We start from the raw sequence: 22,316 nt of genomic DNA on the forward strand, positions 1-22,316 counted from the left end.
CTCCCACTTCCCCCCTTTTGTCCTCAGCTAACATCAATTGCTGCAAATGGAGTTTAATGTGCAAAAGAAGTTTGCTCTCAGTTAGCATGGAGAGAGGAGAAGAGGGGCAAAATCTAGCCCCTCCAATTTGGCTCAGGCAAAACTGCTGCAGGGTCTTCTAGCTTCTCTGTCCTTGCTCTTTCATAACTTTTTGCCATTTTGACCACACTCTCATGTTGCTTGGCCACATGTGTCCCAGTTTTTATCCATGACATAGATGGAGGCTACAGAATATCAGACTACACTGCACAAGTTCTAGAACTCTTGTTATTCTCCTTTTGGGAAAATGAGGTCACAAGTTTTTCCTAATGAAACTAGACAGGGTAGTCGCCTCCTCCCTATCCCCCCCCCCCCCAGCTTTGGTTTTGATTAAAGTACTTTTGCTCAACTCAGATGTGTTGTTCCTTCTAAAAGGCTCAAGGCCTGCCTTGCAAGAAAAGGGGAGAGATGCCTGCCAAACTTCGTCCACACTCCTATAAATCACTCCAGGAAAGAAAAGAGAAACAGTTACACTTGAATAATCACAAACAAGCAAAAAAAAAAAAATGCTCTGAAAGGCTGTGAGACCAGGGAGAGGGGAGACATGGGCTCAGCAGGGGCCCTGTCTTACCGCATGACAAAGTCCGCTTGATCTATTTGTCTGCCACAGTTGCTCTTCTTCAGAATCCCGCCGTTTCCCACCACAGAGCATTTCTTCAGAGGCAACTGGAATGGGGTGGCCTGGCAACAGAATACAAAGTTCATTTCTTTAATGGAAGAATATAGGAAATTAGAGTGAGGGGCTTGGGTACACAGCAGGACAAGTGGGTGGGTAGGGATAGAGGTTAGGCCATCCACTGAACGTAAATACTGTAGGTCTATTTCCTTCATTGCAGTGTCAATAACTTGTTTCATATTTTCTTTATTTGCAGCATTTAACACACTCAAAATACAGGAAAGCTTTCTCATGCACTAATCTGAATGTGCTCCCTATAGCAGAACTTGAAGGCTGATAACCAGAGAATCCCGTTTCAGAATCGGGTAGACATATATCGAAGTAGAAACACCAAAACTGTTGCCCACATCTTAATGTTTTGTTCTTTGAATTGAAATTCCTCTTTATTGTTGTCTCACTCAGCGCATACAGCTAATCATTATGCAAATGTCCTCCTTGAGGATCGTGATCCTATGGTCACATTAAAAACAGCATTTTTTAAGCAACTGCTATTCAAATAAGAGCTACAGTCAAGTCCTGAGTTTTAAATTTTATATATTTACACACCCATTTTTTTTAAAATGAACTCAACAATCTTATTTGCATGTTAAGTCCCTTTGACCCATGTCAGTAGTTATACAGTTTATATCTGTTTTAGTGCCAAACCCGTATTTTAGAAATACAATTGTTTTACAATACTATTACTATTAGTAATGTTTTGGGTTTCTTATATCTGGTGGTATTTATATGGCCTAGGGCTCAATGCAAATAATATGTGACGACCTCAGGAGTTTACCTGCTGTATTGGGGAAGAGGGGAGGTACTGTGGCTGGGAGGAAAAGATTGTGCCCTAAGGCCACCAAAGCTGTATCTTTACTGCAGAAATAATGCAGTTTGACACCACTTTAACCACCCTGGATCAATACTATGGAATTCTGGAATTTGCAGTTTGGTGGGGCACTAGTCTCTCTGACAAAGTGATGTCAAACTGCATTATTTCTGCAATGCAGTCAGCCCTAGTGAGCTTATGGTTGTGGTGAGAGTTGAGGATCCCCTAGTTCACATTCAGACCTGCTATACTGCACCATTTTAACATCTGCAGACATTCTACACTTTTAATTATGACTGTTTCCCATACAGACTGGCAATATTGCATGAAAAATATAAATAATATTTATAGACTTATATCCAGGAAGAGCAACATTTGAAGTGCCTTGTTGCTTCAGGCAGTTAAAATTAATTCTGGCATCCAAGAATGTAAATGTCTTCTGGGTTCTTTAGCAACCTGCTTCCTTTGGAAAATGTTATGTTGGTGACTAAGAGTCTCATCTATTCTTTCTACCTGGTATATGATCATCACAATATAATTATGCTTTCACAGCAACCATGATAATGAACATTAGCAATTATATAGTTAGGTGTGGGGAACTCCTTCACTGGCTGAATAGTTTCATCATGAGATGGTAGGTTTTTGGAATTTATATATTTAAAAAATATTTTCAAGCTGTGGATGCCTGAATCCATGGATTAAAAAAATAGTCAATATAGAGGTCTGACCATATTCACTTTAACTTCCTTCTAAGGTAATGTGTATTGCAACTGATATTGCTGGATTGCAACTGTCTTCAGCACAGTCGATAGTGGGGGATGATAGAAGAAGCCATCCAACTAGATCTGGAATGTTATATTTCTCATTCCTACTCTAAGGAATTCAAACATGCACACAACTGCTCCTCCTCTCACCACAATTTTATCCTCATACTAAGCTAGTCCTAGTCAAACAGGTAACAAAACTAGGAAAAGACTGTTGTCTAAATTCTTGAACAGTTGTTGTCATTCAGAGCACGAACACAGAGTAGGACGGATCAATGAGCTGACTCAATACAATGTAGATTCACAAGTTCAAAAGATGCTGAATGACTACAAAGGAGAAAGCACTTTTAGGCAACTGGAACCATAACTACACTTGTGCATGTTTATGTACAACTTAGATATTTATTAGTCAAGGCACAGAAATTCCATGTCATTTTCACTTATGCTGCCAAGCTGCCCTGGAGTGCAGGGCAGTGCAATATTACTGTTAATTTGTTTATTTCAGCCATGTGTTGTCATCAACGGCAACAAAAGTCACTTAATTTTTCATTCATTAAAACACAGGCAGACAGGCAGGAGACTGAGATCTACTAGTACATCTCCAGATGAATTGTAGTAGGTCACCAAGGCTTTCTTACACTCAGTCACTAATGAAGGAAGGAGACAGAATGTTTATCTATTGTTATGTTTTTTAAAAAGTTTTCTTTCCCTTTTCTAAATCAGGTTGGCAAAATGGAAGAAAGCTTGGGATTTTTGTGTGATTGGCAGGGCTGTGAGTTCAGGACTGGTACTGAAAATAAATTCCTGGTTTAAGCACATGCTCAGAGGTACTCTTGCTCCTTAATTCTAAGATGTCTCTTCTCCACTCCATTCTTCACCCTACATCAGTTCCAGCTAGTGGACCTTTGGGTTCTAGTAATAAGCATGTGTGTGTATAATAGTAGTAGTTGTAATAGTGGTCCCTACAAGGCTGACGTCCAGGTATTTTGGACTACAACTCCCATAATCCTTTCTTACTGACCATACTAGGTGGGGCCGGGAGGAGTTGTAGGCCGAAATATACAGAAGATCAAAGGTTCTTCATATCCGCTTAATAAAAGGTCAGCACTGGCCCTTCAAATTGGTGCTAGAAACCAATGAAAGGCAATGGATACGTTTTAAATCATTTTTATTGTTTACATCATATTAAACTGATCAGGACTTTACTGTATACTATCCAGAGAGCTTGAGATATACAATGTTATACACTCTGGCTTTGCTTCGCGAACGAAGATTCAGGAAGGACTCATCCCATGCTTTGTACAAGGACATTGGTGACTAAAAAGGCCAATCCAGAACAAACAGGTCCGGTTGCAGAAAACACAGAGGAAAATCTCCTTGGGTGATGTTTCCGGGTTGTGGTTCTTTCTGCGTTGTCATTTCTCTTCGAGACTCATTCGTCGTGAGCTTTCAAAAAAGGCTGCAGCATTGTGGATAGTGCGTCTCCATGCCTCCCGATGCGAGGCCAGGGCGGACCATTGTTGGTGATCAATTTGGCCAAGCCTGAGATGTTGTTTCAGGGAGTCCTTGTATCTCTTCTTTGGGGTGCCCCCTCTTACGCTGACCCGTGGCGAGTTCACCATAGAGTACTATTTTTGAGAGGCGATGGTCCTTCATCCTAGGAACATGTGTCCTGCCCAGCGCAGCTGCGTCCTCAATAGCATGGCCTCAACGCTGGTGATCCCTGCTTGCTCAAGGACAGCAACGTTCATCACATAGTCAGGCCAGTGTATATTTAGAATTGTGTGTAAACAGCGCTCATGAAAGCGTTCAAGGAGTCCAAGGTGTTGGTGATGGGTGTTTCAGACCCGTAGAGGAGAATAGACAGTACAATGGCTCTATACACACTGATTTTTGTGCTTCGCCTCAAGTGTTTGTTACTCCAGTCTCTTTTGTGAAGCCTTCCAAATGCACTATATGCCTTTGCCAGTCTGTGATTGATCTCTTTATCAATCTTGGCATCTGAGGAGATGATGCTTCCCAGGTTATTAGAAAGGGCTCCGAGAGAGCATCGCCATATTTGACTTGTCCTTGCTGGCCTTCATGTAGCAGGATGAGCATTTTGAGGAATTTGGGGGGGGGGGGGGCATCCTAGTCGTTCCAGGATCTGCCACAGACCTTTTCTACTCACAGTGTTGAAGGCTTTGGTGAGGTCGACAAATGTTACATAGAGTCCTTTGTTCTGCTCTCTACATTTCTCTTGCAGTTGTCTAAGGGCAAATACCATGTCTGTAGTACTCCTATTAGCTCTGAAGCCACATTGGCTTTCAGGGAGAAGTTTGTTTGCAATAGCAGGGACTAATCTGTTCAGCAGTATCCTTGCAAGGATTTTTCCAGCAATGGAGAACAGTGTTATACCTCGATAGTTTGAGCAATCCGATTTTGCTCCTTTTTTCTTGTACAGGGTGATGGTGATTGCATCTCGGAGATCTGATGGCAGTTCACCTTTTTCCCAGCAACTCACAAGGAGCTCGTGGAGTTTAGCATGGAGTACATGACCTCCATGTTTCCAAGCTTCAAGTGGAATTCCATCAATCCCGGCAGCCTTGCCATTTTTCATCTGCTGTATGGCCTTAACAGTTTCTTCCAAGGCGGGAGCTATGTCCAATTCCTTCTTCATCGGTTGTTGTGTCATATGTTGAATACTGTACATATAACATATGTTGAACATATGTTGTACATATGTTGTACATATGTTGAATGTTATACAAATATTTAAATAAATAGGTTGTTGTTGCTGTTGTTGTTGTGTGCCTTAAAGTAATTTCTGATTTATGGTGACCCTAAGGTGAATCTATCACAGCGTTTTCTTGACAAGATTTATCCAGAGGTTTCCAATGCCTTCTGAGGCTGAACATGTATGACTTGTCCCAGGTTATCCAGTGGGCTTCCATGGCTGAGCAGGGATTTGAATCCTGATCTCCGGGATCCTAGTCTGATACTCAAAGCACTACACAAACAAACAAACAAACATAATAATAATAATAATAATAATAATTTGTTTTATTTATATACCGCTATTCCAAAGATCATAGCGGTGAACAGCAAGTAAGCTAATTAGCAAGTAAGCTAATTACTAAAGATCTACTTTATTCATCACACTACAGTTATAAGTCAAGGCTGATACCTTTATGAGATGCCTGCAACCAGGGAAGCAGACATCACAGAAGCTTCAAAGAAAGATCTGTATCTTCACACGTCAACCCATTTGTTAATTCTCAGGAATCTAGATATTCTTTAGTACATTATTACTGTATGATTCACAGAAATGTAGGATTAAACAATAAAAATAGGTTTTAGACTCTGTTTCAGAGAAGTGTGCAATGCTGGCCATCAAACTCTATAGTCTATGACTAATTGAAATGATGTTGGAGTGATATTCTATCACAGTAAAAGAGGAAATGGATGCCATTCTGTTTTTTATTTTCCAATCCATAAAAATGATTTATAGCCCCCCAAACGTGTCCTATCTAAATGCCTAAAAGTACTTTGTGTGGCATGTATGGATTTCTCTCAAGCCTGAAACTACTCAAATGAATGATTTTTGTCCTGATAAAAGATTTGTGGAAGTGGTAGCTAGCTTATTTACACGTGATAATAACCAAGGAGAAGCTTTTAGAAAAGCCCGCAGACCTGGTGATGCTCAATATAGCATCTGTCACAGGATGGTTCTCAATGGTTATTAGTCAAAGGAAGTTGGACTTGCCATGGACTGTTGTAATGTTGTCATGGGTTGCAAAAAGCAAACCATGCCCCTTTCTAGCAAATTTCACTATAGTCTGAAAGCCTGGATTGGACCATACTCAGGCTTTAGGATGTTTTTTCTCCTGGGACCCACCACTCTCAGGCTGCATCTGCACTGCAGAAACAATGCAATTTGACACAACTTTAACTGTCATGGCTCCATCCTATGGAATCCTGAGATCTGTGGATTGTTGTGGCACCAGAGCCCTTTGATGGAGAAGGCTAAATATCTCACAAAACTACCACTCCGAGAAGTGTATAGCAATGGGCCGCAGCAGCTAAAGGGGTGTCTAACTGCCTTATTTCTGCAGTGTAGATACAGCCACAAAGACACATTTACCTGGGAAGATTTAATGAGTTCAGACGTCACAAAGAAAACACTAGAGCTGTTACTCAATATTCAGGGTTAGCAAAAAGTCTTAGTTTTTTGTGGGTTTTTCAGGCTATGTGGCCATGTTCTAGAAGAGTTTATTCCTGACGTTTCGCCAGCTTCTGTGGCTGGCATCTTTAGAACATTCTCTGAAGATGCCAGCCACAGATGCTGGTGAAACGTCAAGAATAAACTCTTCTAGAACATGGCCACATAGCCTGAAAAACCCACAAAAAACTATGCATGCTGGCCATGAAAGCCTTCAACTTCACAAAAAGTCTCGTTTTAAAGTGATGCTCATTCCAGAACCTGTCATTTTATAACAAAAAGTATGGTCATTCCTCCCTCCTGTACATCATACTGCCAAAGAACCTGAAACAATTCCTTCAACATGTGTGTATATGTCCTTAAAAGTGAGAAAACACAAACTTGAGATAAGTTGGATCATAGGAAGACGTTGTCTCATAACACGTCCCTTATGAATATGGAGAAAACATGAGATGTTCCCAAGAATTGTCTTGCACCTTAAAAATGTGCTAACCATAACAAAGGAGAATGTTACTGGAGAAGGCAAGTTGTGGATTTGAATGGTATGTTTATTCCTCCTTGCACAGCAACTTTGGCTCTTTATCACAATAGTTGTGGCACTATCTTCACTGCTTGTTAAAGTCCTAGTACAGTGGTCAGCAAGGGATATAGATCAGTGGCAGCTTTGATGCTGTACTGAGTGGTGAATCGGCACAGAATTTTAAACTGAATTTTAAAGGAGTTCTGAACCCCATCCCCAAAATAGATTCAGTACCTTTCAGACTAAAAGCTGGAGCAAATACATCACCACACTGACACAGGAACCACCATCTCACCAGTGATTTAGATCATTGTGATTCAGTGAACAATACTAGCACAATCGTAGAATCACAGAGTTGGAAGTGACCTCAAGGGCCATCAAATCCAACCCCTTGTCATGTAGAAATACACAATCAAAGCACCCCTAGCACTTAAAACAGATCTCTTCCAGAAAGAGATTAATACCTTCATTTGGGGAAATAAAAAACCAAGAGTTAAGGCAAAGACATTGCAAGACTCTATAGAGAAAGGGGGTCTAGCACTACCAAACCTTAAATGGTATTATTACGCGGCAGTGTTAGACTGGCTAATAGATTGGATTAAATTAGAGAATAATAGAGTACTTAATTTGGAAAAAACTGACCTTAAATTTTGTCTTCATGGATATTTGGTTTATGGAAAAATTGGAGTAGACAAAAATTTTAACGATCATATTATAAGAAAATCACTGAATAGAATTTGGTCGAAATACAAAAAAAGATGGTGCCCACTGCTACCATTATGGACTTCCCCAAATGAAGCTTTCTTTAATAGAATGGATTTAAAACGAAAGAAATGGATTACATATGGAGATATAACAAAAAGTAGAGAGGGGGATAGAAGTATGAAATCATTAATAGAGTTAGAGAAGGAAGGATTTAAGTGTGACTGGTTTTCTTTCAGACAATTACAGGAAAGATATTGGTTGGATACCAAAACCATAGGATTTGCACCAATGAACAAACAATTTGAAAGGATTATTATAGACCCAAACAAAAGAATTACTAAACTATATGACATGATTAGGAATATCGAGTTGGAGTCTGAAGGAATTAAAGATTACATGGTTAAATGGGCTATAGATTTGAAAAGAACTATAGATTTAGACTGTTGGGAGAGAGTATGGATAAAAAAAATGAGAATATCCCCTAGTGTGGATATTAAAGAGGCAATCTATAAATCCTTAGTAAGATGGTACCTTACGCCCTACAAGCTATCAAAGATGTATAATCAGAACAATAAATGCTGGAAGTGCAAAATGCAAGTAGGTACATATCTCCACTGTTGGTGGAATTGTTCAAAGATAAATAAATTTTGGTGTCAAATTCATGAGGAAATAAGGAAAATGTTGGGAACTATAGGTAATCTGGACCCTAAGGTGTATCGTCTTGATATGGCAGACATTCAGGGGGAGGACTCTGGGAAGGGAAGGGAAAAACTTATGCTCTATCTTTCAGTGGCAGCAAGATTAGTGATCGCCCGGAAATGGAAATCAGAGGAAATACCCACCTTGGAGGACTGGAAACTGAAAATAGCAGAAATATATGAAATGGACAAACTCTCAACACTGTTGGAGAAAAACACGTTGGATGACTTCTATAGGGAATGGCTCCCATGGTCAAATTATTTACAGGATGGAGGAGAAAGATGGAAAGGTTAGAAAAAACAGGTGAAGTAAATATAGAGAAAGGAAATTGTTATTGGTATATGTTGATTATATAATGTCCTTACATTTGATGTATATATTATGATGGTTAAAATAACTTTCAGTCTAACAAGGGTTTTTATATACTACGCTTGAGAATGTATAAGAATGCTAAGAGTTAGTTAAAAGTTAATTGAGCTAAAATAATGGTAGAGTACATAGTATCTAGGAAGTTAAAGGGGAGGGGGGGTGTATATGGTACTCGTATGCTGTAAAGAATGCGTTTCAATTGTATATGTGTTTTTGAAGTTATTAATAAAGATTTTATAAAATGAATAAATAATTAAAACAGATCTCTTCCGGCAAGCCTACCCACCTGATCCTACATAGGGTCTACCGGACTGAAAAACCTATGTTTCCACTTCTGGATATGATTGTTGGATTATTGAATATTTAGAACTGAATAACTAGATGAGAATATAGTTTTTATTGAATAGCAATTTTATTATTCTATTGACTGTAGTTATGTATTATATAACAGTATTTTATTGATCTATTTGTATGTGCATGTAGTTTTATATTGATGTAATCCCACCTCGATCCATGGGAGAGGTGAGAAATAATAATAATAATAATAATAATAATAATAATAATAAGCAGCAGCAGTTGGTCATCCAGCCTCTGTTTAAAAAAAAAAACTTCCAAAGAAGGAGACTCCAGCACTCTCTGAGGCAGTATTAGTTGCCCTCCTCTGGACACATTCCAGTTTCTCAACATCCTTCTTGAATTGTGGTGCCCAGGACTGGGCACAGTATTCCAGGTGAGGTCTGATCAAAGCAGACAGATAATGATCATTTCTATCATGGCCAAATATATTATCCAGTTGACAACAGTGGCTAATCTTATCTGCACATCTTGGAGTTATTTGACCTCATAAGAAGTCACAAGTAACTGCGGAACTTCATAGTGAGACCATCTCATGTGGGTTTTGAAATTATCTCTAACTGGTACAGATTTCAACCCCTCACTTAATGGAAATACTTTGCTTGAAGAACTCAGTAAGTCTTCAGACCCTAGATGATTCTTCTCTGCCAAATAATTGTGGCTGTATAGTCTATGATGAGCTAGATCCCCTAAGACATGCTATTTTGCTTGATACACACTGCTATCCTGGACTGCGGCCAGCACACACAGACACACGCCAATAAGAATGGCTTAGCCTAGCAAGTGGAAGCAGGACACAGACCTTGCAAGGAGTAAGCGTGAGAGCAGTCCAAAAGCCAAGCCAAAGTCAGGATACCAGAAGTCAGAGCAGTCCGAAAGCCAAGCCGAAGTCAGGATACCGGGAGTCAGAGTAGTCAAAGCAGCCCAAGGTCAAAGAAGCCAGAAGATAACAAGGGTCCAGTCCAAGGTCAAAGCAACAAAGAGTCAAGATACAAGGAGCCAGTACCAGCAGCAATCACACCAAAGGATCATGCAATAAACTCTGGCACTGAGTGGAGGCCTCTCTACAGCTTAAGTAAGGGAAACTCTCCCCCATGCCACCTGAGGCTGGTTGGCTAATTGCCTCTCTGCAATCCTCTTGGATCTGCGCCTGCAAGCACTCTCAGCCCTTCTCTGTTTGTAAGTAGGCACATCCAGGCAAGCTTCCTCCCCAGAGTCACCACTAGGCTGTTGCACCACAGGAGGCCTCTCACTAGCACTAGGACCTGGTTGGGCCTCCTCCTCTGAGGCTGGGAGAGCACAGCTGGGACCTGGCAGAGCAGGATTACTACCTGGTGTAGCCTCAATGAGCTCTTGCTCTGGAGGAGGCTCGTCCTCCTCCGAGAGCTGATCTTGGCTGGCCATGACAACTGCCTGTTAACACCAAAGGGCAAAATTTATTAAGAGCTTATTGGAGAAAGGGCTAGGTTTTTCTGACTGACTGACAACTCATACTTTGTTGTGGACACCAATTCAGTTCAGTCTCTTATCTGCAATTCCTGGGTAGTGAGAGGATTTCACATATTATAATATTCATGGCAGTTCCTTTTATTATTTTCTAATACTGAGGTTGCTATCAGAGAAAGGAGGGAGGAACTGAAGCCTTTGTGTAGCAATCTACACAAAGATCTAGGGGGAAATACCATCTATATGACTAACTCTGCCCACATGGTTCAGGTTACTTGCTACAGCAACTGGTGATTTAATTTCTAGTATGGATAACATTCAAACGGGACATATTCTCCACTCAGTAACAATGTGGGGTGGCATTGTCCAAAAAATACATAAAACGCCTCATATGCCTATGTTGCATACAGAGATTGGCTCAAAAGAGACGGAAGAGTGTGAAGAATAAGAGGGACCCCAGGTGCAGCTGAGACTCCCACTACACGAGAACATCTCAGGTCACCTGTCATACATATTTTAGTTGATGATGGGCATGATATATACACAGCACTATTACGAAGAAGTTATATTTGCATAGAAAACTGTTTCCTCATCCTGTCATTAAGTTTTTATCTCACAACTTCCAGTATCACATATTCATTCCAACGGTACAGTAGGCCCTTGGTATCTGGTGGGGTTTGGTTTCAGGACTGTGTAACGGAAGACATATGATAGTTCTGTGATAATAACAGTGATGGTACAGAGCTTGGAAAGGTTATCTTCTGGACTATCTCTCCCAGATTCCTGGGAGGTGTAGTCCAAAAAGAGAACTTTCTCAAGTTCTGGCAGCAGCTGATGAAGAAGAGAGACTGTCTTCCACAGACACACACACATACAAGAGCATCAGCTCTGAATCTGGAGTCATCTGGCAAACACCTGCCAGCTCAATTTGGCCCCTAAGCTATCACTTGCCAGCCATCGCTGTCCACTTGAAGCCAGACAATCTGTGGTTAAGAAAGTTTCCAATATTCCGTTTGTCACTTGTTATCACTTAGGTCAAAGCAAGTGCCTGTTGCAAATCGATGATCAAAAACGGCTGAGACAAACATTCTCCCTAGCCATGCAAGACAATACGAAATCCAATTCACACTTTGGAAACAGTGCTAGACTGAGAACAACAATGCCCTGAGGGGGTGCCATCATATTTTCAGAAACAGGCACCTACAAAGAAGACCTTTACAACAGTCTCCAACTTGTTTTATAATTATAAGATAAAGTAGACATAGGAATCATTTCTTTTTCTGGTGCAGAATAGACTTATTTGCTATAAGTTCCTATTTCATGCCTACTGACATATTTTAGTTACATATTTTTAAATGTTTTTATCCTCTATTATTAACTATTATATCCTCCTTTTTCTCTTACTCTATTTTGGCTAAGTGTCTCCATCTTGGAAGATGCAGGGCTTCACTTCCTTCTTTCACTCCTGCCTCATATATGTTTAGCATTGGCCTTTTCTGTACGCTCAAGTTCTTTACTACTTTTTATTGGTGTGATCAAAATATGCAACAGTGCAGAGTCACATCAACTAATAAAAGAAAAGAAAATTGCTCCAAATACTGTATTTGGAGGCAGTGCTAAGTTTGCATGTGACTATTTTGCACCAAAAACAGCATTCTCTGTCCAGGTAACAGAAATTTCAGCACAGAAAACAGTATTTTTGCACATACATATTATTCTCTGCACAGAAAATGCTGTTTCCTTTACAAAACAAGATTGCAAATAACTGTTTAAAACTGCACAGTCTTTAAAGACCTTCTCATAGAAAGAACAAAACAGGTGAAATGATACATTGCTTCTTTCAAAAAGAAAATTAGTGAAGGATTACATCCCTCCCTGTTATGGTCCAAAACACACTGCAAAAAATAATCCAGTTTGAGACCACTTTAACTGTCCTGGCTCAATGTTAGAGCATTCTGGGAACTGTAGTTTTGTGAGAGCCTTCTCTGTTACAGTGTTCTGGCAACTCAACAAACTACAATTCCCAGCATTCTCTAGCACTGAGCCAGGGCAGTTAAAACAGTCTCAAACTGGATTATTTCTGCAATGTGTCTTGGATCCAAGTAATCAATCTCAGAGATAACAAGAAAGTATAAGCTGTTATATAACACCTAATACTTAAAACATGTCATACACCAAAACACAACTTGTTCAAGAATTCTGCAATAAATGTCGAACAAACAGGCAAACGAAGAAAGTATAGCCTGACCAGTGGAGAACATTGTGGGATTGTCACTTCCTTGGAAACTATGCAGGCTAAAATAGCATTCTTCTTCTTTCCTGCAGCATGACACTGCTAGCTCATATTCAATGTATGATCAGGAATAATCCAAAGATCCTTTTCATATATAGGCTGAGTCATCTTAGAAGTGTGCATTTAGTTTCTGTGGTCTAAACATAGAATTTTGCATTTGTCTCTATTGAATTTCATTTTATTAATTTCTGCCCAATTTTCTAGTTTATCTAGCTGCTTTTGAATTGTGTTCCAATCTTCCATCATGTTAGCCACCTCTCCCAGTTTCATGTCATATGCAAATTTGATAAAGATTCCCTCCATCCTGTCATCTAAGCCATTGATAACTGTGGCATCACTAGGGCTGGCATCACCCTGTGTGATAATGGTGTCACCCCACATTGACTTGTTCCCATACTGCACCATGTGGAATCCTTGGTAATCTGTTTTGTACTAATATTACTTATAAATTGTAATTCCTAAATATCACTGAATGTAATGGCAACAGTTGTTACATAACAACTTGCAAAATTAAAATTATATCTTTAAATTGCAATATCATACGCACAGCCTAAATGTATTTATATGTACATAGTTTAATGCCATTAAAGTGAACATTTAGTAAGATGAGTGAGCCCTGGTGGCGCAGTGGTTAAATGCCTGTACTGCAGTCACTCACTCGAAACCATAAGGTTGCAAGTTCAATACCAGCAAAGGACTCAAGCTTGACTCAGGCATCCTTCCGAGGAGGTCGCTAAAATGAGTCCCCAGATTGTTGGGGGCAATTAGCCTACAGTTGTAAACCGTTTAGACACTGCTAGTTCAGTATGAACTGGTATATAAATGAAGCTTTGGTTGTTGTTTGCAAAGAAAAATTAAAAATTAAATAATTAATTAATTAAAATTTATCTTAAAAATAAAATGGGTGTTTCTCTCTTCTCCTCCCACTGAGCTTTGCCCCACTCACACCATCTCTTCAACTGAGCTGCAGCATTTTAAAAGGATGCTGGTGAATACTATTGCCCATTTTTGCCAAAAATCAGATGTTTGGAGATCAGTGGTGTCACCCTCCCCTTAAAAGTGTCACCTGGTGCACCCCGGTGATATCCCACATTGATAAAAAGTTAAAGAACATTGTGGTACACCACTCGAGCTTCCAATTTGAAGCTTAGCTAATTATGAATCCATCTGACATTGTTATCATCTAGTCCACATTTCATCAGTTTGCTAATCAAAATGTTATGGGGAACCTTAACAAATGCTTTGCTGAAATCCAGATAAATCTAGCATTCAGAGAGGGCCTTCTTGTTGGCTGCTCCTAAACTCTGGAACTTGTTTCCCAGGTAAGCTAAAATGGCTTTTTTGCTGTCCTTTCATTGACAGGCCTTTTTATCCTGACAGACTTTTGAAACAGACAGTATTTAAAGAATAGGCCGAGGGTCCTGTACCATTTTAAACTGAACTGTTTTAATTGCTTTTAAATTTTAATTGCACTTTATCTCTTCAAGTGTAGTTTTGAATCATTTTAATACTGTGAATAGTTTAATCCCATTTTAATATTCTTCACCGCCTATCTTTCTGCCTATTTTTTTTTGTTTAATGTCTTTAATGTTTTTAATGTTTTTATATTAATTCTGTTTTAGTACTGGGGATGGGGAGGGGGTAGGTCTAGGGTTTGATTTTTTTTTTTAACCCTATTGTAATTTATGTATTTTACTGTTGTAACCCGCCTGGATTCTTCGTGATTGGGCAGGCTAGAAATAAATTATTATTATTATTATTATTATTATTATTATTATTATTAATATAGTTTTTGGATATGTTTTTATGTGCACTCTTCTTTAAACTGTAAGCCGCTTCAAGTCCAACTTTTGGGAGAAAGGCAGGATGAGGATGAGGATGCGGATTTTCAAAACAATGTAACACAAGACCTCCAACATGGAATTTATTAGTTGGGAAACTGAGCAATTTGGCTTTGCAACCTCTGATTGCTTTTCATTCATTCCTTTAACCAAGAATATAGGTTTAAAAAAAAAACAGAGAGAAAAAGCCACGTGCAGTAAATGTGTCACTAGACTGAAAACAGGATACAGTGTCTGCGGTGACCTGCACAGATGAAGACTGTCGGTGTATCTTCCTGTCCCCTTTAGCAAAGTTGTCTCTTTTCAGGCATTTTTCTTTCCTTCCCCCACACTTCTCAGTTAATGTCTCCCCACTCCCCAGTCACATTTCAAAAGATCAAGTGTCAATTTTACTATCTGAATAACAGGAGAGAAAATGCCTCTCGGTAAGCACATTGTGGTTGAAAGAAAAAGCACAGAAACATGGCCCAAAAATTGTATGAGAGTTAATGGTGTTTTGTGTTGTAAATAATTGTATTTGATTTTAATAATAAAATTTATAAATTAAAAAAAAAAAAAAGAAAGAAACATGGCCCAAAATGTGGGATAATTGATCAGCTTTATTTTGACATATTTATGTCATATTTGGAGGTAGCAAGTGCCATTCATGCCTTTGCTGCCTTGAGGCTAGATTACGGTCAACGCTTGCCCTTAATGACCATTTAGAAGCTGAGGCTAGAAAGAAATCTGCAGGCTAACCACTTGAGAGGGAAGGCACATATTATCACATGGGAAGCATCTACTCTTCGAATCTTTAGTTGTTTAACTAAGTTTCCTGGCAAGTTTCCCAGGACATTTTTAAATGATTTAAGTTTCATCCAGCTTTAAATTTGGTTTGAACTTTGGGACTAAATCTGACAGACCCAACGAAATGAATGGTAAACAAACACTTGTGTAAATCCCATTGATTCAATGGGTCTCCTCTAGCTGGGGACTGGCAGTTGAATTGAGGCCAAGGTTTAATTTTGTAATCATGGAGAACTGTTTATGAAAATCTCCAAGTGTTTTGGATTCCACCATCCTCATTGACGTCTGATGGAATGGGAGTGATAAACAGCAAAATAATAGCTGCTGCAAGGATCTTGACCCAGATTTGGAACCACTTGTGCAGATAAGGGAGATGTATCCCTTCTTTCTGCTGTGGTCCAGAAGAAAATTGTTTTTTCTTCCCTCAGTACATAGTTAATTGTCTCAAACTTATCTTTAGATGCCAATAATGGTCATATCAATTGTTACCAATGAGGAGCCACTGTAGTTGTAGTGGTTATGGTTTGGGACTGAGGCTTGGGAAATTCAGATTCATGTACTCACAGACCCATGAAAATCACTGGGTTACATTGTGCCTACCAGCTTCTTTCAGCCTGACCTATCTCACTGGGTTGTCATGAGGTTAGATTTGATATAAATGCTTAGATTTTGAACAATGGTCTTAGATTTGCCTTTGCTCATCATGGTTGGAAGTAGCTGATTGTGTATTGCAGAATTACCAACCAGCTGCCTACATTTATCCTCTCCCGTGCACACACTAACTCTTTACTACACCAGAGTAAACCTGTTCAGAAGAACATGATAAAACACTGCCTGCTTCCTTCCCAAATTCCCCCTGTAGGACATTTTTGTCCTTTTGTAATGGTGGGAATTCAGTTCCTTTGACCATGGGATCTGATTCTTTTGCTTTAAATGTAGCTGCCTTCAGTCCCACTCTGGGTCAAAATTTGGATATAAATAAAGTGATTGATTGATTCATAAATATAAGCACAACAATCAAATACAAGCCTTTTGAAATTAGGAAAGCAGTATGAATTTCAAGCTCAGAATGCAGCCAGTTATCAGGAAGATAATGACAGAGAATTATTTATCCAGAAAGAAATGTTGCTTTAATTACATCAGCCGAACCACAATCTGTTTTTATAGTTTTGCCATAGATCTCCTTAGTATTTCATAGTATAACATATTTTTAGAATTCAATCCAGAGTTTCTGAACAGTTTTTTGAAAGGGAATACTTCCTCTCTCCTTCTATGCTCAGAAATGGTGGCATTAATAGATACCATTCTTCCATGCAAAGTACTGAAATGCTTAAATCTGCAATTAGTCTTAAAAATGCTGCAATATTCCTCCCCCCCACACACACTCTCTTTCTCTTATTTTGTAAGATTACATCTTTGAAAATTATGGAAAGAAATTACTGAAAGGTTAAATATACCATACAAGCTAATAGACTTCTTATTGATACTGTCAGTTTTTACAGGTCAAAATGAAAATTAATGCATGAAGATCTACTCTGCAGTAGCACAAAATATGAAATTGAGAAAGCCTAGGAAAATTTGCAGGGCCTTCCTTTTCACAGATAGTAGAATTTGGGCACCAGCCCTGATGGTACATAAATCAAAAGGAGGGATTATAAAGGACAATACTGAAACTAAATTCTATCCCTTTGTCATCAAAATATGCTTTTGTAGACTGGTACATTTTTTGTCATCAAGTTGACTTTGACACATAGTGACTCTATAATGAGAGACTTCCAAGTCATTCTGTCCTCAACAGCTCTGCTCAAGTCTTCCAAAATCAGGGCCGTGGCATCTCTGATTTTATTTACTGGATTTATATTCCACCTTTCTTCCAAAATGGGATTCAATCTATGATTGTGTCTATCAGTCTGGAATGTGGTCTTTTACATATTCGAACGTGGTCCTGTTGCTAGCAGCTAAGCTTAAATTGTCTGGCTTTGTAACTCTACATATGTTATTATAATAGTGTCTGACCATGATATGAAAAATTAATTTATAAAACATAAATAATATATATTTTGACAGCCAGTGTGTAGTGGTTTGAGCCTTGGTTTACAAACTCAGCCATGGAAACCCACTGGATAACCTTGGGCAAATCACAGTCTCTCAGCCTCCAGAGGAAGGCAAAGAACAAACCCCCTCTGAATAAATCTTGCCATGAAAACCCCATGAGAGGTTCACCTTAGGGTTACCTTAAGTCAGAAACCTGAAGGCATGCAACAATTTACATTTCTGATTCACCTTTCCTTTAACTCAAAATGATATGGCTTCTTCCCCAACAACCCGGCAAGGTAGGTCAGAATGAGAGAAAACGACTGATCCAAGGTTTCAACTTGAATTTCCAAAGTTCATTCCAGAATGAATTGTCAGTGGTGATGTGATGGGGATCCATCCTAGGATACCCAACCATACCCTTTCCTCCACTGCTATTCTAATAATGACATGCAGAGAAAGGAGATTAAAAAATACAGTGAGACTTCTGCTGGAACCAAGAGTACATGGGGAAGAAGAAAAGAAAGGATGCACACAGCTCATTCTAGGACCAATAAGCCACTATTGATTGGATCAATGTTGCGCCATCTTTGACCTGTGCCATACTGTCTTTTACAAGTTGCTCTGCAAATCCTGAATAGGCTCAAAATGACCACTTTGAAACTTTGTGTTTCAAAAGTAAAGTTTGTCAGATGAAGAATCAGTTTACCTTGTAATAGAAAGTCATGTGTGACCAACATACAATTCATGTATACTAAGAAGAAGGAGTTCAAAATAAAATTGTTTATCATCTAGGCATAAGCACAAGTAATGTGGCTTAAGTGTGTGTGTATATACACACACATATACACACTAATAACTTTTGCAGATTTTCCGTTTTCTTCTGCATAATATGCTGGACTTTCATTGAGTGTTATTCATGGACTGAAAAGCTGGCTTGAATGGGTTTGATTCTGAAGTATTTTGTAGCATTTAACACTGACAATGATACAGAATTTGTCAGGGCAGTGGCTGAAGAACTGCTTGAGGCCTGTTCCTCCTTCAACCATGAATTATGCAAGATATTTTCTGGGAATTTTCTCTGATAAATTGTATTAGGACTGGCACTGCAGTCCTAATGCCTACTCAGGCATGCCTACTTATAAGTAGGTCTAGGGTGGCTACTTATACATCAGCAAAGAAGAGAAAATGCAAGAGGACAAAGAAGGTGTGTGTGTGCGTGCCTTCAAGCTGCCTGTCAACTTATGGTGATCCCATTACTTTCATAGGGTTTTCTAAGGCAAAGAATACTCAGAGGTGGTTTTGCCAATTCCTTCCTCTGATATATAGCCTGCAAAACCTGATATTTGTTGGATGTCTCCCAACAAAATACTAACAAGAGCTGATCCTGCTTAGCTTCCAAGATCAGACTGCCTTTAGGTTATTTAGGCCCATCAAAAGAGAGTACTGATATTGCATAATGTTCCTACATGCTGACTTACAATACAAATGCAAAGATTGCAGTAATTACAATGCAAAAATATAATGTTTCTTATATAGTGGGTAAAACAGAAACACGATGGCCTGGTCTTGATTGCTGATGGATAGCTTCAAGAACCCTGCCTGCTCGCCTTTCTTAGGGCTCTTTGCCCAAGATCCTATTGGTGAGATATGCTGATACTTTAATGGATGTTGTGGGAGCAAGTAGCCCCAGCACTAGTAAAGCTTGATGGCATGTACCCCATAGCCTATTAGACAATATTAGGCTGTGCAACCATAAAAAAGGAAGCCCCCCCCCCCCAAAAAAAAAAAAAAAACACTACCCAGCAAGCCAGGAAAAGAGGCTACCCTCCAGCACTTTCCCTGAAGAAAGTTCAGGAAGCAAGTCCCTAAAACAAAGATGGGGGAACTTTGCCTTCCAGAAATTATTAAACTCCAACTCCCATCAGCCCCAGCTAACACAGCCAATGGCTGGGAGTGATGGGCTTTGGAGTCCAACAGCATCTGGAAAGCCACAAATTCCCCACCCCTGCCCTGACATGTGTTCCATGGTACCCACCTGAGAATACATTTGCAGTATCATCAATGTTTGCTGACAGCAGCACTCTGAAATGTAATACATCCATACACCAGAGAGTTGCCAAAAAAAGTAGTTGTGTTATTCCACTTCAGCATGCAAGTGGGGGGAGTCGATTGTAATCCACTTCCCTGCCTGTGGAGTACTAGATTATAATCCATGAAAGCTCATGGTACAATAAACCCGTTAATCTAAGCTTTAAAGAGTACCATGCAATTCCTCTGCTTTCATCCTTTTTTGTGAAGAGAATTGAATTTTCCTTGTCTATAGGGGCTGGTAGGCTGCTTTTGAGAAGAGGCATGAAGTCTGGTCACTCACTATAACATTATCTCTGTTTTCAAATCTGGGTTTTGCCAACCTATTCAGCATCTACAGCATTGAGAGCTTCATTCATTAAAACAGAGTCAGCTGCAAACTATGACAGCAGCAGCTAAAAGTGAGGCATCACTTAATAAAAGTGACACAAGGCCCCATTCAACCCTTAGCAAGTGCTTTAAGAATGTAATCCTATGTATGTGTTCTAGAGAGTGGGCCTAAGTGATCTCAGTGGGACTTACATGCAAGAAAGCACACAGAGATTCAGCCTCTGGTGTGCCATTAGCATAAAGCCCTGAGTTTTGCCTCATTGGCAAAGCTCAATGAAATTTGTACAAGTTCTTAACATTGACTGGCCAGAGTCTGCATGGTCGCACTTGCTGGATTCTTATTTAACACAGATGAGGATAGAAAGGACACACAGTCTAGTTACAGCATATTATATGTATGATTGCTTAAAGAAACTAGGGATGGAAAGAAACTTAGCTGGATTCAACATTCAAGGAAAGTACAGTAGCATTTTATCAGTCCCTGAGACCTGTTAAAAAAAATACACACCTCACAATGACCATTCACATACCTTTGTACAAAACAATACGCATATTTTAAATGTGAATGTCTAATTGGAAAAAAAATGTGCAAAATTTGTTAATGAGGAACATTTGCAGAAAATGGGAGTCCTCACATATAGGCACCATCCCACTAATGTTAACCAATTGTAATTCCAGCTCAAATGATGTAACCTAGGCGGGTTACAGACCGCCGAAAAGCGGCGGCCTGTACCCGCCCCTTTCCCCGGTGTATCAGGGCCTCAGTGGCCAGAGCAGCAGCCGCTGAGGCCCCGATCCGCCTCATTCTGGGCCGTGGGGAAGTGGCAAAAGGCCCCTTCCCCACAGCCTGGAAAGGGGTGTTCTTGGGGCTTCAAGCCCCAAGGACACCCCGTAGCGGCGGGGAGGAGGAGGAGAAAGGGGCTGCTTGGCCCCTTTCTCCTCTGCGTCGCTGGCGCAGCCGTCTGAAGGCTGCGCCCAGCGACGCAAAGCCAAGAAGGAGCTCTGAAACGGAGTTCCTTCTTGCGCTGCGTAAAGGGCGCTCTAAGCGCCCTCGCACGGCGCAATGGCAGCGCATTCGTGATGCCATCATGGCAGCCCCCATGTAGATGGGGCGCCGCCATCGTGTACATCCTCAGGACTATTAGGCTTGGGGGCGTCAAGAAGTGACGCCCCTTTTTAAACCTAGGACGTCCTGAGGATGTCCCTTATGGCCGTTTGTAACGCGCCATAGAACCCATACAGACTGACTAAAATAAAGCTGCTTTGGGTCACTTTGGAGGTATGAGGTTTAAATGATGTATGTATCCTAAGAAGCCACACCAAAGCCATGCTCCAACCCTAAGAACTGGAGTGCAACTTTGGCACAGCTTCTGGTCTCTTAAGAAACTTTATTTTGGCCTGTCTGTATGGACCCATACTCACTTAAAGACTGAGTAACACACACACACACCCAAAAATCCACTTTAAAATTATCCCTGGTTGGAATCTCACCTCTCCCACAAACTTACTTGATGACTTTAGATATGGTAACAGCCCCCTCCATCTGGAATATGAGGGTGATGCACACATTTGCAAGGACATTGTGAAGATTACAGCACAATAATATGTATGGGTTTTGGAACAAATCAGATCTCAACTCTCCCTAGAAGCTAGGATGACTAAATTGAGGCTATAATATTTTGGGCACATCATGAAAAAATGATGAGTCATTAGAAAATAAAATAACACTTAGAAAGAAAGAAAGAGAGGAAGAGACCAAATGCCAGATGGATAGACCACAGAGTATGATTCTATGATTCTGTAATCGAAGAAGAGGTGGCCCTAGGTCTGCAGGAACTGAATAGGATTGTTGAGGATACCCCATCTTGAAGATGCCTCATTTACAGGGTTGCCAGAGGTTGAGATTGACTTGAGGGCAGTTAACAACAACATATAAAGAACTTTGTCCTGATATCAATAAAGCCTCCATTATTTAATCTGGGTTGGATTGTGCCGTGTGTTGTTTTTTTTTTCCTTATGTGAAATTTTACAGGGAGCTGTTATCATCATTGTGCCAGCTGGCTTTGTCTGAATGAACACTGCTCACACTGTTGGTGATGACTAACAGAGACAATGTGTCAAAACTCACAACTCCAAAGTTTGAAATCATTTTTGCAGGGATTAGTTGGCTAGAATGATGTTGATATTCAGCTGCAAGCATTGGGTTCACATTTGCCTCCAATACAAAGTGCAAGGAAGAAGACTTTCCAGAGGAGAAACATTTGTGTGATTAGGAGATAAAGATGTTTCCCTAAAACATCTTTGGGCCTCCAGATGTTTTA

The 22,316-nt window shown here is 39.9% G+C and overlaps 1 protein-coding gene across 1 annotated transcript in view; it reads right to left on the minus strand.

The window, feature by feature from the left end:
• Positions 1-22,316, minus strand: part of LOC149311661 (alpha-N-acetylneuraminide alpha-2,8-sialyltransferase-like) — a 97,726-nt gene that overhangs the window by 49,711 nt on the left and 25,699 nt on the right. The window contains exon 3 of the mRNA XM_089526594.1: positions 650-759. Coding sequence (XP_089382720.1) covers positions 650-759 — 110 coding nt within the window. The remainder of the gene's footprint in view (positions 1-649; positions 760-22,316) is intronic.

The sequence above is a fragment of the Sceloporus occidentalis genome, unplaced genomic scaffold (genome assembly GCF_023333645.1).
Source record: "Sceloporus occidentalis isolate IW3139 unplaced genomic scaffold, rSceOcc1.0.p SCAF_5, whole genome shotgun sequence".
Lineage (NCBI taxonomy): Eukaryota > Metazoa > Chordata > Lepidosauria > Squamata > Phrynosomatidae > Sceloporus > Sceloporus occidentalis.